This window comes from Osmerus mordax, chromosome 2 (assembly GCF_038355195.1).
Source record: "Osmerus mordax isolate fOsmMor3 chromosome 2, fOsmMor3.pri, whole genome shotgun sequence".
Taxonomy (NCBI): domain Eukaryota; kingdom Metazoa; phylum Chordata; class Actinopteri; order Osmeriformes; family Osmeridae; genus Osmerus; species Osmerus mordax.
The window spans coordinates 15,104,065-15,122,142 of NC_090051.1; the positions used below are offsets into that span (position 1 = coordinate 15,104,065).

The 18,078-nt window shown below is 46.1% G+C and overlaps 1 protein-coding gene across 1 annotated transcript in view; it reads right to left on the reverse strand.

Annotated features, from left to right (window-relative positions):
- The window catches only part of LOC136965786 (ephrin type-A receptor 6-like), a 92,321-nt gene extending 78,163 nt beyond the window's left edge, over positions 1-14,158 (reverse strand). Inside the window, 2 exon segments of the mRNA XM_067260017.1 lie at positions 7,732-7,796; positions 14,080-14,158. Coding sequence (XP_067116118.1) covers positions 7,732-7,796; positions 14,080-14,158 — 144 coding nt within the window.
- Between the last annotated feature and the right edge of the window lie 3,920 nt (positions 14,159-18,078).

Consider the following 18,078-nt stretch of genomic DNA (forward strand, 5'->3'; position numbering starts at 1 on the left):
TCTCTTTCAGAGAGATCAGAATGAATGCCTGAGCTGGAGGAGATCTCATCCAGCCCAGTGGTCTCCATCTATCTCCACAGCACAGGAGGATTGTGGACCATTTCCCTCCTGGAGGGGGAGGGGGAACAGAATGAGGGATGCGTACAGTACCACTTCGTCCCAGAGGAGGAGAAGAGAGACAAACAAAGATGCCTGCCGTGCAAGTTTGCTAGGGCTACTACCTCTGCCATGCCAGGGAGTCTCAGCGCTGGCATCTGTTCTCGGGGGGTGGGTTGGGGGGGGGTTGAATGTTTCTGGGTGCCAATCCCCCCCCCACATCCATCTTTGCGCTCGGCCACCTCGTTACGCAACACGCAGCCACCAGCACTCATCCATTCACAGGCCAGAGACTTATATTCAGATTGAATTCTGGGAAGCTGATTTCCATATGCCCTGCAGCATCTGCATGTTATAGTATGGGAGGAGAGCACTCACTGGAGCACAGAGCCTGCCTGCCCGCCTGCCTGCCTGCCTGCCTGCCTGCCTGCCTGCCTGCCTGCCTGCCTGCCTCCAGCATGTCTGCCTGTCTACCTGCTACAGGCAGGCAGTTAGAATAGGCCTCCAGTCCCATTCTCAAATCATTACAGAAAAATACAATTTATTTCCAAGTCTCTTCCAGGGTAACATTTTCCATATCGCTGAACCTGTATTTGTATAAAAAGCCTGTTCATTTCCTGCCACGAGTTGACCTTCAGTGTTCAGTACAGTATGCTAATGTGATGTCATTGATTGTTGGGATGAGTGGAGAGGAGATTCATGGGGCGTGCTGGGAGACGGATGGTGGTGGGATGGCGGACGGCAAGGAGGATGGAGAATAATAACAAGCCCGGACACAGGGGAGGCCGGTCATCTGAGTTATGCCTCTATGCATTTTGACTTGACAAGGTCCCTCACGCTAAACCTAGGAATTATCTCTGTGTCTGGAAGCGGCTCCGCTTCCTAATTCAAACGTAATCGCTGTATTCATTTCAACGCCGATGACAGGTATAAGCAGCTCCCGTTGGAGTGGTCGTATGTAATTGTCCACACGGCAGTCCAAGCAGCTGTCTGATGGCCGTCAGCCAGTCACAGGAGGGGGGGGGGGAGAGAGAGAGAGAGCGATAGAGTGAGACTGAGAGAGAGAGAGAGAGAGAGAGAGAGAGAGAGAGAGAGAGAGAGAAGAGAGAGAGAGAGAGAGAGAGAGAAGAAGAAGAGGTGGGCTGGGGGGGCTAGAAAGAGTGAGCAAGAGACAGCACTGTAGTATACACACTCTCCTGTCCAGTGCAGTTCACACATCCTGCGTTGGTGTAAGATCTGGAGCAGACTGTCCTCTGGGCATAATATCCACTCAAACCACTGATAAGGACCACCATTTAAATTCGAATTTTGGGTGCGCTTCAACTAGCCAAATGGGTACTATTAACTCCGTCCCCATATTTTAGGGGTCGAAGATCTCAAAAGAAAATTGCAACGGCAAAATAACTTTCCCCCGAGAAAGAGTAAACAAGCTGGTGGACCTGAAGCAGAAGCACTAGGACCTTGCTCTCCTCTATCTATGTAGGACTGGGAGGGGAGAGAGCGAGGAATAGAGAGGGAGATAGAGAGACAATGACAGAGAGAGAGAGAGAGAGAGAGAGAGGAGAGAGAGAGAGAGAGAGAGAGAGAGAGAGAGAGAGAGAGAGAGAGAGAGAGAGAGAGAGAGAAGAGGGAGATAGAGGAAGAGAAGGAGAGGGATACTTGAAGTCTAGCAGCAGTCTGTTTGCCCCCAATTAGACCTGTTACCAGCCAAACAGGTCTGGTTAACCCCCTGAGAATAGACCTCAAACTTCTCCCACGCAGCCTGGCCTCTGCTACCCTACTTGGAACACCCCCCCCACTTGCCTGCAAGCCTCAAAACCTGGCCTCGGCCATCTGGATGGCAGAACTAGACTCGACTGTTCAGCCGAGCTGCAACAGGGCTAAAGCTAGGGCTGACGCGTGGGTATGAGGTTCAGCTGGGAGAGGGCTTTGGTTCTGTTGGGGCTGTGCTGCAGGCTGGAAGTAAGCTGACATGGGTAAAGTCTGGGCTGAGGATGGGCTGAGAAAAAAAAAGGTTGAAGGAAGGCTGGGCTGTGCTGAGGCATGAAGTGATTTGAGGCCTGGCTGAGGCCGATCTGAGGGGAAGGGCTTGGCCAGGCTGAAGCTGGTCTGATTGCGGAGGACAATGCATTTCCATCAGGAGGATTCATTGAGTGGCGTGTCAGGCAACCTCAAGGCCTGTCCACCCCGGCTAGAACATTACCACCCACGGCTGATTAGCGACATGTCTCCCCTCCCACTTCACACCGCAATGAGGGGGTAAAAGAGGAGGGGGAGGGGAGCCAATGAGAGGGGGGAGGAGAGAGAGAGGGCAGGGAGAGCACACAAAGAAAAAGAGAAAGCAAAGAGGGAATAGATGAGAGACAGAGAGAGAGAGAGAGAGAGAGATAGATAGAGAGAGAGAGAGAAGAGAGAGAGAGAGAGAGAGAGAGAGAGAGAGAGAGAGAGAGAGAGAGAGAGAGAGAGAGAGAGAAAGAGAGAGAGAGAGAGAGAGAGAGAGAGAGAGAGAGAGAGAGAGAGAGAGGAGAGAGAAAGAGAGAGAGGAGAGAGAGAGAGAGAGAAGAGAGAAGAGAGAAAAGAGTGTAGAGGGAGACAAAATGAACAAGGGAAGAAGGAGGGACGAAACAGAGGAGAGGGAGGACACAGACCGCGGTGAGAGAGGAGGCGAAGGGAGAAAAAGATGGAAGGCAAGGACGGCAGAGCGGGGGAGGGCGACGGAGGGAGGGGCACCTCTCTTGCTTGCCTCCTGATCCAGAGGGGGAGTGTGAAATCCTCTGTGTTAAACCCCGCCCCCTCCACATCCGCTCGCCATGAAGATGCATCTTTTACCTCAACCCTCCCATTTCTTCCACAGCATTTACATCTCTCCTCTCCTCCCTCTCTCTCACTCTCTCTCTCTCTGAATCTACATATACCTCTCCCGCGGCGGTGGCTAGCCTGCACAAACCCTGTCAGCGCCTGTCCTGCGGTCCTCAGTTTGATGGCGTGGGAGTGCATTAGGCATTGGCCCCGGTGTGTCCCTGACAAGATAGGAGCCAATTACGGCTTCCCCTGGCACTGCTTAAGCCTGGTTATGGCAGAGGTCAGCGGAGCCACTCACAAGCTGAAACGCCCCGACGCTGCTCTCCCCTCTTCCTGCTCCTCGGGGACACGTAGGGTCTGCTTCCTGTGGAGGGCGCCCATCATCCCCTTCCACGCGGCTCCTCAGGACGTTTACATAAGGGATAGAATAATACCCCCCAACCCAACCCCCCCCCACCCCCAACCCCCCCCTCGCCTCCTTTCACCCCTCCCCCCCCACCCCTCCACCGCCCCATCACGGCTTTTCCTAATACCATTACAGGGAAGAGTGCTCAGAGATAAGCCCAAGGTAGTGTAATTGCAATTAATTACCGTGATTAAATATTGTAATGAAAGATTAAGGCTCTGGACTGAAGAGGGTGAAAAAGAACAATGTCTGTGTGTGTGCCTGCATGTGAGTGCGTGCGTCTGTGTGTGTGTGTGTGTGTGTATGTGTGCTTGTGCGTATGTGCGCCTAGGTTATTGTTCTCAAGATTATCCTCTCGCTGCCTTCCGGCTTACAGTACACCCCTACCATCCCTTCTTGCCTATAACAGCCAAACCTCTGAAATCCCTCACCCACCTACAAGCTCTGAGTCTGGAGTCACATCAGTGGAAATCCCCTAAACGTTTCAAACCTGACATGCTGATTCGTGCTGAGGCTTCGTCCAGATTAAGAGTGACTATCAATTGTGTTGGGGACACAATAACCAGCTTGGGTATTATCATGTAACACCATCACACAGTAACAGCAGCTAGGAAGCCCTGCCTGATGGAAGTCAATATCGCTGAAAACACGGACAAGAAACACGTCTATTGATGCCCAGCACATTAGTGAGTTTCTGAGGGTAATTCTGGGCAGGGAGCTGGATGCAGCACAGCATGGCAGGGTGGTTGTGTAACATGGTGTTTATACATTCCTTGCCTCCCTGGTTCACAGCTTGAGTGTTCTGACAATAGATTGGATTATTGCTCTGCCTCATGAGCGACAACTGTCATTCCTTGGTGCATTACCTGCCTGTGCACCAGGCCCGTTATTGCACTGTTTGGTTCAAACAAAAGCAAACATTAGCCAATTTAATCCCTTAAAGCTGATTCATGTAATTTAATAAATAAATTGGGGCTCCCTGCATCTTCCCCAGGGATATGAGTCATGCATATTTCAGGAGAGTGTCTGCCGGTTTCAGAGGGGCTTATTGTGGCTGCCAAATCAGCAGTCCTCCTCTCTTCGCCTCTTCACCCCTTTTCTCCTCCTCTCATTTCATCTCCACTCCTCTCCTCTCTTTTCCTCTCCTCTCCATTCCTCTCATCTCTGTTCGTTGTCTGTCCTCTCCGGCGTTGCAAAACATGGCCGACCAAAACAGATGAGCCATGTTCCTTTGACTCAAGCACCTCAAACACAGCCGTCTCAGATAAATAATAGAATGTTATGCAACATCTCAAGGATTCGAAGAGCTCTGAAATGTCTCGCGAAAAGGAATGAAAGAACCAAAAATGTGCACCCTACCAATTGTTTACTTATTCTGTAAAATAATGATGAACTTCATGAGTTCCTGCCATTGATCATTAGCTAATCGCCTGATTCTTTAAAACATCCATTTCTTGCCTTCCACATATGGTCTCCCGTGGGACAGATTCGTCAGTTTTCTATAGTCGACAACCCAGCCAGAGCATGACTACTAATATTTAATTAAAGTGTTGACAACTGTTCAGGGCCAGAATCTACAGTACCTCGGCCTGAATCTGCAGTTTGTTGTGTAAACAGAATGTAAATTGGAGTCTACAGCTTGAACCTTTGTCTGTGAGTCGCTAGAATTTGGCCTTTCATTAGGACGTGTGTTGCTCTACTGGGAGAACTGAGCCACTATTAATTAGTTGTTAGAAGCTGTCTCATACTGAGACCTCCCCTAATTTTCACTTTAATTAAAAAATATTCCCAGGTAGCCATGATAATCACACCAAACATGCCCTTAGCAATGAATTAACCACATTTCCAGGTCTTATTTGCTGTGTGCTACACATCTTTATGTCATCAAGCTGGGTGCTACCCAAATGCTATTCCAGCCAAGCCTTCAGACTGACAGCTAAATCAACTTCATATGCTGCATCCCTACTAAAGCCACCCTAAGACGCAGGACTGGAATGTAAAGGGGAGCACAATCCAAGCCGGTACAGGAAATCAACACAGCCCAGAGTCTGTCTCGTTCTCTCTCTAGTTCGCTCTCTCTCTCTCCCCGCCCCCCCTCCTCTTCCTCCTCTCTCTTTCTCTCTCCGCCTCTATCTCTCTCTCCCTCCTTCTTCTCCGCCCAGCTAGCAAGCCCTCCCTGGCACCATCAGAGGCTGGAGGGAAGCCTACAGCGTCAGCTTGGACGATGTTTTCACTCCCCTCCTACAGATTAGAACATGGTGGATCCTTGGCTGAGCCGGTTTTACTCAACAAAACCTTATCTCGCTTTAAGACAGCAGCATGTGCTGGCTGCAGCTTTAAAGTATGCTTCTAAACCTTACACATAGTCTAGCTCTCAGATTTGAGTTTACCTGAACATTATCTTAAGTAAAAACGTTGTCCAGGTAAACAATACAGATGTTGCACAATGTAAGGAGGCTGAAGATGGGGAAAACATGCTGTGTTGACACATACATCCACACACCCACGGACACCCACAGCAGTTCAGTAACATGAACACACAGTACCGAACAGTGTGTGTTTCAGTGTCGGAGCTCAACCTACAGTATGTGAAACACTCTTATGAAACCTTTCTGTCAAGACACTTGCTTCGTTTCCACCTTCACGACCATACACATCCTCCAGTGCACACACACACACATACACACACACACCCTGCACAACTCATCTCAGGAGATCATACAGTAACCATAATGTGAGATGAGTGTCTTAATGCAATGTTCCCTTTGCCTGTCCAGACTGCAATAGGACTGACACGTATGCATAGGTGCCACCACTGTCTGATAACGTGTGACAGCGTCTACGGGTGTGTGTCTAACACAGAGGAGGTAGGCTCCTCCCTGGCTCACTGGCCCTCATGATGCTTCCAGCCAGCAGCTGCTTGGGAGACTTCCACTGTTTTACCTCCCAAGATCTCCCACCTTCCCTGTGGCCCTCTCACCTCGCTGTGTTAAATATTAATGGGCAATTCACTTCCCCGGGCGAGTGGGGAAAAGGGAGGGGAAGAGACAAGAAGAGACAGAGAAAGAGAGAGAGCAAGAGAGAGGGAGTGAGAAAGCAGAGAGAAAGAAGGAGATGAGAAAGAGAGGAGAGGAGTGGAGGGGAGAGGGCTGACAGCTTAATCATGGAGTCAGGGCTGCAGACGGGCCTTCTCTCCACTGCGGGCGGCTGTCACAGCGACCTACATGATGTAATCACCTCTGCTCCCCTGACACGGGCAGAGAAGGCCTCTCAGAGATAGGAGAGAGAGAGAGAGGGAGGGAGGGGAGGGAGAGACAGAGAGAGAAAGAGACGGTGGATGTGATGGCGGGTAGGGCGGATGCAGGGCCTCCAGCAGGTTGGGGAGGTTTTTGAGAAGACACTCTGGGTGTGAAAAGCGTGGAGTGCTTCTTAGATTAGAGGAAGAAGATAAAGAGACACCAGGACATACAGTAGGCAAGATTGACTGGAGGCTGGAGCTGAATGTTAACCAGACATCTCCCAGGTAGACCGAATCAATCACTGGTCTAGGTTTAACACCGGAGCACAGAGAGAAAGACTAAAATGTGTAAATACGATGATTGGACTCCCTCGAAGAGATTAGGCCTAGTCTCAAAAGTGTTCATCTCTCACAAGTTTAAACCTGAGACTAAACTAAAAGCAATCTGTTGCCAGGAGGACAATCTACTATGGTCGAGGACATTTCAGATCACAGGAGTTTGTGGAGGATATTGACATGTCCGAACAGGGGCCTGGTCATGGAATCCCAACGTTCTTGCATTGGCCTTCCAACTCAGTCAACAGCTAGACAGAAGTACACCAGGGACCATTCACAGCAAGGAACATGCACTCTAAACAACTATTTCAAGTAGTTCAACTCAAACTCAAATCAGATGAATTTTACAGGTATCCTGCCGATTTGCTGGATACCCATTCTAGCAGTATGAACAGACACATTACTGCTGCTGACCATGGACAGGACGATAGCTGTCTGGTTCAAAAACCCTGGGCCAGACATGAACAGGAGCTAAGAGCCAGGAACCTGGTTTCAGACAAAGAACCTAAATGACTCATATTCAGTCACTCTGAAAGAGTCAATTACAATTCTCAATGTCCTTACAAACTAGAGCAGAGATTAGAGTTAAAGGAGGAAAACAGATTGAACTTTTCAAGGAACCTTTTTTGAAAGCCAGTTAATCATCTGTCTCTGAGTTATATTCCCTTTTTCTCTCTTTCCGGGGTCCTTGGGGATACATTTTGAGGATCAGATCGCTGATGCTCATAATGACCGCTTGCAGTCAATACCATTGATTAGATATTGATCCAATCGAGGCCATGTGTTTTGAGTGAGGCGAGGGATTGTCATAACCATCACCGGGTGATGGAGGCAAGGCTGGTTCCATCCTCACCCCGTTCATTGGATAGGTCTTCCATCCCAGCTCCCCCAGGACTGATGTGGTATCCAACAGCACAACTGCACAGGAAAGAGACAAATACAGCCATTAGCAATCTGTCAACACACAAAAAACCCTATTTCCCATTCAGTAATTGAAATACCGGTCATAAATGTGCTCATTTATACTTTTGTATCTTAACAAAAATGGGTTTCCTGCTGATGAATATTTATGAGGACGTACAGTGAAGCAGCAGTGCCTCAGAGCTCACAACACAATTTGGTGCTGATAGATTGCAGTCAGATTGCTGTCAACAGAACATTCCTCCCTCCCATCCTCTCCCATTCCCCAGTTTTATTTCAATTTCAGTCAGACAATATGGCCTTCCTGTGCTCAGAGTCAGGCTGCAGCATGAGCAGAGATACGATCACAGATATCTATTCCAAAACAGGAACCATTTTACTGTAATATTCCACCAGGGGAAATGTATGGAAAATGGTGTATCTGGAGCACATATGGGAAATAACATTTTGTAAATTCAAAATGTACGTATTGATAGTGTGAGAAATATGCGATGGATTCTATTTGACCCTTGCAAGAGAGCATTTGGGTTAATTCAGTCTAAACCTTTTCAAGATAAATAATTCAGAAACACAACTAAATCCATTCTAGATAGATTAAAAAAGCAAAGGTAAATGATCAGTTAATTGCTATGTTCACATGGCAAGCAATTAGCTAGTAGACACTGCCAACTAACCAATACAGTCACCCAATTAATTCCAACTACACTTTCAGACCCAGAACATTACCAATGTAATGTATACCAACTCAGTATACTGTAATTGAGAACACAATTTGAAACACATTTTTATTGGGAGTCCACTAAATGGCCTGTTTAAAATGCCACTCTGTGGAAATCGGACGTGGTCCCTTAATAAGTGAGGGTATTATGTGTGGACAGTTGTTATAAGCTCTGAAAGCCGGCCAGCCAGTCACTGATGTCCTCAGTGTGTCACTGCAGTCTCCATGGTCCTCATTACTGAAACCTCATCTCTCTGTTAGCTGCATTAACCCACAATCACCATTAACTTTCGATTAGCAACATGACATGGTTGTGACATTCAGTCAGTGCCGTTCAGAAGTAGTGCAAGCTGTGTAAAATTGACAAAATATAGACCTTACTGTAGGTAATGATCCTGATAAAGGCCCCATGGCCAAATAATTCTAGTCTTTACACACACAATGTCACAGCACATGGAGATATGCGTGTGCCACTTTATTCTTCAGTACGAGGATAGCACTTTCCGTTATAATATGTCATATTCAATCCATGTGTTACAGGGTTTAAAGCCAACATCAGAATCAGTTGACAGATCATGTCTGACAGGAATCTTATGACTGTCACTAAGGAGCCTGTGTGTTCTGACTGAGGGTACTGTCTGTGTGATGTCACGTGTGTGTGTGTGCATCTGCCTATCCTTGTGTGTGTGTGTGTGTGTGTCTGTGTGTCTGTCACAAGCTAACTGCTCTTTTCACTTCCCCCTCATCTCCTGATGTGCCAGAGGACACACTGCAGTGACACACAATGCAACAGCTGTTTAGGCTCAGGCAATGGCTGAGTCAAAACATTGAACTGTTACACTGTGACAACCTCCAAGGACACAGAATAGTGGGTTTTGAAAAGGTCTACACGGAGTACGGTAATAAATTGAATATAATGTAGGTACTAGGCCTCGAGAATATGAGCGATACTATGGGCTATGATGGCACAAAAAGCAGAGAGATAAGATGAACAAGCAGAACAAGTTTTTGCACCTTTTAAACATATACCTAATGAACAGTGTGCTGGTTTTGAATTCTGCATTAGCTTACACTTTTACTGGTTGAGAACAGTCACTTACACATACTATACAGTATGGAGTACATACTGTGTGTGTAGTATATATGCATGTAGTTTGTTGTACTACCTACGAAATACAGTCCAGAAGAGCTAGAAAAAAACATTTCAATGCACCTATTCTTGTTAAAAGTTTCACACCCCAAAAATATGTTAAACTGTCTATGGTGTGCAGGTTCGGGATGTGTGGTATTGTGTTTTCAGAGAGCAGCATCGGTCCGCATGGGGCCATCACTAACAGAGAGACGCCGGGGGATGATCCATGCATCCGTCTGTCTGCCATTCATAATTGTTTCTTTGCCGGCGCCGAGTTTGCCTGACTGCTCCCTGATCGACTTAACATTTATGTCTGTGGCACGCTTGACTGAACTGGAGTGCTGAAATGTTAAACGTTGATTTCATTAATTTCATGCATATTTTGTTTAAACAAATGCAATTCGGGTCTCATTGGCCCCCGTGAGCGTTTATGCGAAATGAAGAGATGGGGAAATGGAGCAAGAGGAGGGAGGTGGACTGAACATGCTGGGCTCACATTAATGGAATAAGGACTCCTGGTGAGCTTGGGACGCCATGACACATATGTTAGAGACAGGAGGGTCCAAACAAGGCACAGCACCGACCACTACCCTCATGAAGCTTGCGTGTTCCCTCTCCGGAGGAAATCTAGGAAAGGAAACCTGGATTCTCTCTGACCTTTACAGTAACATTAAATAAGTGCCATGTATGAATACAAGCACAGGTGGAAAACCCATAAGATTAAAAACAATGTCATGTTCCTGGAGAGGACTGAGAATAAGTGTGTGTGTGTGTGTGTGTATGTGTGTGTGTAGGGGGGTGGGGGGATGGAATAATTAATCATCATTCCTCTTTTATTATTGAACTTCAGTTGGATCAAGAAATCGTTTGTGTGCAACACAGACCAGGAGCCAGCCTTGGTTGCATTTGTAATTCAGACGAGCTGGTCCTTTTCCAGCCTGCCTCTGGCTGCCAGGCCAGCTTTGAGCCAGCCCCGTGCCAGGCCAGAGCAGGGTGGAGGACTGCCAGTAGCACTGGTGTTAATGGGTACTATTACACCATAACACTAGGCTGGTCAGCAGCTGAACCCTAGAGAAAGCCCTAATCACCATGTCTGGCTCTATTTCTCACACACAGCATATACACCTGACCATGGCCTAAATACAGTGTCTGCTTGTGAGTGTGTGTGTCTGTGTGTGTAGTGAGAGAGAGAGAAAGAAAGAGAGAGAGGCAGAGAAAGAACCAGTCTCTCAACCAGTCTTTGTCTCAGAAGGCTCAGTTCCCCTGTAGCCCCTGCTGGAGTGCTGGTCCTCTGGGACTCTCTTGGGGTATAAATACACCGCCGGCCGGCCGACAGCATATGAATATGTGGATCTTCTACACAATCATGGTATCTACTGTCCACCTTGACAAGCCATACAACAGGCCCAGAACAACCACCATGCAGTTGATGGATGGGATGGGACTTAATGGATGAACAACATTTAATTAAGGGAAAACTCCATGTGAAGATACTGATGCAATCTAGAAGCCCACTTGCTTCTAGATTCCACTTTCTATCATAACAATGGCTGAGACAACTCCTTTTGAAGACCATGAGGAAAACAAAGAATCATTTTTTACATCTCGTGCTTATATTGTAAGTGAACATGACGTGGCGTTTATCCAGACAACGTGTAGGTTGCTTGGATTAAAGTGTCTGCTTTATATATTCCATTATTAACACAAGGTGTAAAGTGCATAGTCAAAAACAACATCTATACACACGAAAAACTAAACAGAAGTGGTTGAGTGATTGAACAAAGCGATGTGTAAATTGATTTAGGGGAGAGAAAAGATTGTGACATTTACTTGTGTAAACAAAGGCCCTCTGCTCTTGTCTGATGATGAGATGTGCTGTGAAATTAAACTCTATCTACTGCAAAGGCAATTTGACAGGCATGGATCGTGTTGCTCTGGAAACGCAAGTCATTCAAGATGAAACCCAGCAGTATTCTACATCTTAATGTCAGAAGTGTAGCACAGCAAATCAGGCGAAAGATGTTAATTCGATCTGATAGAAGACCTGACTGTTTTAAACGACATATTAGTCGCCATGAATACTAGACAATGTCAAATGAGAGAGGCATCCTCAAAACGGTGTGGAAAAATTCTGTTGACATATTGTAAGGGTTTATAATTTACAGGATTTATTCTGTATTTTACACCACCTGGGTTTTGGTTCTTAACCTGGTAGTTCTCTTTCAGAGCAACAAACAAAGCCATTTCAAACTAGTTACTGCCTTCCTGTGAAAACATAGGCGATGACTGCAAATAACCTCCCATGACTTGTGTGTGTGTGTTCCTGTCAAAGCAACTGCAGAAACTCCGCTGTGATTGGTTCGATAGCTTTACAGAATTCAAGCCCCAGGTGCCGGCTGTGCTCTCCACAGCATGCCACCTCACCGCAGTGTACTGACCGAGCTGTAGATGGTGCTACTGAGACAAGCTTTGATGATAGATTAAGGCTCGAGTTGTATCAGTGACCTAAACTCGTCATGCTTTCTGTGCTATGACCGTTAGGGTTTTGTATGCATTGGTAACAAAAGCATGTATGGCATAAAGTGAACACTGTACACACTATGCAGTAAAAAAGAAGGGACAGTCTGATATTTTTCTCTCTCTAATACTACAGTATGTGTCTGTGCCACTGATGTAAAGTGAGAAGGTTGTAGGCCTACTGCTATACTTGAAATCCCAAAACACCCACTTTTCCTTTAAATCTGTATTTTTCAGATGTGCACACAAGCTGTACTTGACTTGGGTCCACAAACAAACAATCCAAGGTGATTGCAATAAAAAGGCGCAAATAGCGCCATACGCTTTGTCCCTGATCCCAACAGAGCTTTAGTGTGTGTGTGTGTGTGTGTGTGTGTGTGTGTGTGTGTGTGAACATGTATGTGTGTGTATGCGCATGCAACGCACATAGTGCGAGTGTGTGTGTGTGCGTGTGTGTGTGTGTGTGTGTGCGTGTGTGTGTGAACATGTATGTGTGTGTATGCGCATGCAACGCACATAGTGTGAGTGTGTGTCTTGTTAGGGATTGTCTGGCATGCTGAATTGAGAGGCACACAGGCGAAGAGGCAGAGGTGATTGGTTTTTATTGTTGTTCTTACAGCTGAAATCTTGCCCAATTTTTGCTGTGAAATTCCCAATCTATACCGTTCCACTCCTTTGTGTTGGCGCATACACAACTATCACAGCCCAGATTATCTAAATTGAGTGCAAGTTGTTTTGGGAAGAAACAAAAAAATCAAATACTATGGTTTTTCTTCATTAAGTGTGAATTTGCTAAGCCCAACAAATAGTTTGTTCAATATTTAGATACTCTAGACAAATATATAGCGTCTACTGAAGTCGAAATGAGATTTCGACCACCTAGGGACTAGATGTGATTATCTGGGAATGTAGAATTGTCTATATGTGAACTCATATACAATAATTACACTGTCCAGTCTATATTAGACCTTGTCTCGTGTCATCAGCGACATCATCATTCATTACTGGCCAGGCAAACATGAACACCCAGTGAGCTTTGTTTGGTGGTGCACCTGTCTGTGAGAAGGAGCAGAATCAGTCTTATTGAACTGAGAGAACAATAAAATATAACCTGGAGGCCAGATCCCACTGTGTCTCTCAAAAATCAATAGGACTATTTTAAACCTGACTGATAGCTTATACCACAGAGTACAAGGAGACACACACGTGCACACGCATACACACACACACACACACATCTGATACAGTATGTTTGAAATGCTTTTTAATTTTATTTTTTTAGTCTATTGCAATGCAGGATACTACATGTGTGTATTTTTGATTAGGAAGTAAAGAGCACATACTGTAAAATGTGGAGTAATAAGTTGGCTACAGTGACTAATATTAGGGATGTCTGTTGTCCACGTACATTATGTCAGTTATTTCTAAAATTATTCCCAACATTTGTGGTAAACTCAATCCTTACATCATGTCACTATTATAGCTTCATTCTGGAGCACGGTGCGCGCGATAAAAACTTCTCACTTTCCTATGACTGCGTCCGCACGCGGGAAAAGACTGCTGTAAACCATTTATTTCAGTCTATTGGAGGTGTAGATGTGTTTTATGATTCTACACTTAAAAGCATGCACGCTGGGAAAATTAATAAGAGTCAAGCGCAGTGAATATTCAAAGGTATTATTCTACTGTTTGTTGCATAAGAGCGTTTTGGTTATTTGAAAGTGACATCTCGTTGAATGATCTCTGACCGGTCAAACATTATATGGCAGGGGAAATGGTCACGACACGTGCCACAAGTGCATATTTCGCCACTCTACACACATTATCAAGGTTAACACTATTTAATAAAACGTTAAGAAAAATATGTCTAGTATAAACTGTGTTTACGTGCGCGTCTTTGGAGAATAGCTCACCTTGATTGCCGTGACTGAAGTGCGTGAAGAGAATCCGTAGGAAAACGAAAATGAAGAAGAATCTTTCTAAAAAGCTCATCTCTGCAACCTCCACTGGATTGCCCAGCTGTGCGCCGCGCGATATCCAAGACAAGGTATCCGAGAACAGAGTGCGTTGTTGAATCCCTCTAAAGCGGAGCCGCGGTGAGTCTCTGCAGTCCTCACATCCGCTCCCAGCTGGATAAGCTAACACCTGGACTGCAAAGGACCCATCGGGTGACTAAGCGAGGAGCACCGTTGATGTTCGGTGAAGTTCTCAAGGTGATAAAACATTAAAAAGTATACTGACTCAATCTAGCCTTCCAGTCGCACTGAACAAGCAATGAATATACTTCTCAGATCATTTCAACTTTTACAATTTACCACGACTGATGCAAACTAATCCCTAAATACCCTATGTCTCATCTTGTTCACCGACTACAATGCATTTCAGTTTAGAAGGGGTGACGGACTCGAAGTCCAAACTCCGGTGGCGGCTGGCTCGTGCTCGATGAACAGGGAAACACGCACGGTGCAGCTGGTCTGTTGTAAGGTGGACTGCTGCAGCAGTCTGTAGCTTACTAGCGGTAGGGGGACCGAACAGACTGCCAGAGCTGAGAGAGGAGAGACTCAGTGCATCTGTGCAGGACGTTCGGCACTAGAGGGGGTTAGTTGACAACACAAAGGCAGCGTGTGTATGTTCATGCTTTTGGTGCGTATTAGTGTTACAGTTTTGTTCAATTTTACATATAGGTTGCGACAGTAACTGAAGCACACAAACAAACTCATTGAAAACCAGTTGTATTATGTAATCGTCAAGGTATTTCTCTTATGTGTTTGTGTGTTATCCATGTTGACGTGCATTGCTCAATAGGTTACTGAATGGAATTATCTCACAATAATGTGAGAGAATTCTCTTTACCCTAAAAGAGAATTCTCTTTACCCTAAATGATGCATCTTAATGTAGAATGTGCATGTTTTAATTATGTGTGACATAATTGGTCAACAGTTGGAAAATGAAGAATCAGTGAGCTGGATTGAACTCCAAACTTTATACACCAAACCATGACTGCCATTAGACCAAAGGGCCAAGGAGGGCACCCTCTGCTCAAGGATCCATGGCCTCTATAGGAATCAAACTGCAGTGTGTATACCATCACTCTCCATAGGGCTCCAGGCAGTTCCATCGCTGCCAAGGGGCCAATGTCAGCCAAGATTAGGGAAGGTCTTCCTCTCATCTCCATGGGCGTCTCATCGAGTGAGTAAGCAAACTTCCCCAAGCCTGGTGAAACTAAGCTGTGCTCCCTCCCATGCTGATCCCCCTACGAACAGGCCAGCGGAACAGCCAGCTGTCAGCCCGGCTGAGGTAAATACATCACCATCACATCGGTCACAACCACTTAGTGCACAGCCAATCAAAAAGCGAGAGCAGGGCGGCTGCCAGCAGAGTCCGGATCAGTGAGGGAGAAGTCTTGATGATGATGTATGACCCCTGGGCTGCTAATGTGTTTGTTTGTCCTGTTGCTGTAGCTGTCCAAACTTATACCGTATGTATATCAGAAGCTATCGATGTGCCACTAGGTTTATGTCTCCGTTCTGCAGTAAAACAGTGGGTACAAGTTCTGCTACTAGGGAAGCTCTGCAGTAAGAGTTATGTTGTGGATAGTCCATTACAAAAACTGCTAGATACACACTACAGAGATACTGGAGGTCCACCAGCGTGCTCTTAAGAATGCCATGTAAGAGGAAAACTAATGACAAAAAAACTCACAAAAATCATTATAAACACTATAGTTTACTTTAAAAAGCTTGTCCTGACCCTGGTGGTCTGGGCTTGTTTGGGGTTAATGGAGGGGGACGGATTCTGGAGAAGTTAGAATGATGATTAAAACTGAACAAATTGAGGAGGAGACCTACCTCATTTCCAGGCTGTTCCCCTGAACTCTAATAAAGGGGAAATGAGGTATGACTGGTTGCGCAGAGAACTAACTCTGACCCATGGGTCTGTCTTACCTTAATAGGGACATTGCTTGCCTTTCGGCCTACTTGCCTATCTGCCTTTCAGTCTTTCCTGTCTGTCTCTCTGTCTGTCTCTCTGTCTGTCTCTAAGTCTGCCTGCCTGCCTCTTTGTCTATCTGCCTGTCTGTTTCTGTGTCTGCCCTCACTGCCTGCCTCTAAGTCTGCTTGTCTGTCTGCCTCTAAGTCTGTCTGTTTGTCTGCCTGTTCGTCTCTTAGTCTTCCAATCTAGCTACCTGTCTGTCTGCCTGTCAGGCTCCCTGCCTGTCTGCCTGTCTGCCTCCCAGTCTGACTGCCTGCCTTTCTCTATCTGTCTGCATGTCAGCTTTCCTATCAGCCTCTGCGGGTCTGCCTGCATGACAGAGTTCTGTCTGTCGGTTTGTCCATTTGTCCGTTCATCTTTGTGAATAATCCCAGATCTGATCAACTCCCAGAGCAGCAGGAGTGCCATTCAGGGCCACCAGCATTTAGAGGTGAGGTTGACAAAATGTTCATAAAGACACCATCGTGGGCAGGCTTGAATGAACTGTAAATCAATCAAACTGTGGTGTTTGTGTTGAAAATAAATCTTGGACCAAACCTAGACAGGGGTCCTGTGAACAGGGCCTTCTTCCACAGCACAGTCTTTGAGTCCAGTCTGTTGTGGCAGGAGAGCTAAAACAGCCTGTCGAAGCATCTAAGCAATACCCTGGTCCCTCAAGGCTAGAGCGACATTGAACTATATCAGACAGTATTATACAAAGACTCAGGGAGAGAGAAAAAAATCCTAGAAAATGAACTGTGATTGCACCACTCCAAAATTGCCTCTCGCAATTTACTGTCAACTGTGTATTCCAATTTGTTGGCAAAGTCAATCTAAGGCTCTTGATTTAAATGACATTGCATTGTGGAACTGTGCATCACACACACAGTCCCCTGTAGGTAAGGACATAGGTGAGGTAATTGTTTATCACGTGTGTGTGTGTGTGTGTTAGGTATATACAGTATAGAAAGGGTTATGAAAAACATCTACTTTAGTAGAGCTCTTGCAGTTATTAGGTTATTGTGTATGGCTGGTGCCAGCTGTTTAAAACTTGCCAAAGTCCCCTACGACCAAACATGAAAGAGCTTATTACCTCTTTAATGCTTTTCCAATAACCCAGATCTCTCGTGTTCAAGAAAAATGCTTTCAATTGTGTTAAGAGATTTGAACGTTCAGCAAACACACGCACACACACTCACACACACGCATACCTGTTCCTGGTTTGGCTCACCTCCCTGGCTGCCTAATGGGCTGATGGTTCTGATGTGGAATGTGGCAGTACTGTGGAGAATGAACAGAGCAAATACAGGAGAGCTCATCAGCTCAGGAGCCAGGGTGGCCCTAACCCCGGCAGTTAAAGAGACATTAGCCATCGCTCAGAGATGAGAGAAGGGCCCGCGTGCTGATAAGAGACTCTCGCTGTGGCTAGATAATGGAAGGGCTGACAGAACATAGCTTCTCATAAATGTAATGTGTAAACACCCATTCAGCCATTTAGGCAATCCACCCCTTTCTCTCTCTTTCTCTCTTTCTTACTCTCGTTCTTTCTTCTTTCTTTCCTTCTTTCTTTCTTTCTTTCCTTCTTTCTTTCTTTCATTCCTTCTTTTGCTCTCTCCCCCTTCTCTCCCTCTATTTCTCTCTCTCAGCGACTTGTAGGCCCTCATGGGCTGTACCACCACTACTTCTCTCTGATGCTCTGGTTTGGCACCAAACACTTAGGAAAAAGACACCAGGACAACATAATAGCCCCTTGCTGCTACAATACGCTGTTAATTAGCGTGTCTGCACCAATTACTGTACCTTTTCAATTAGTTCCACAAAGGAGGTTTGTGAGAAGTGTCAGAGGATGGCCCAGCTCCCGCTTTTTTTTGTTGCTTTTTCACCAGGGAGAGCTGAGCGATTTGTTTTGTCACCTGAATGCATTCAGTGTGCCGAAAAAGAC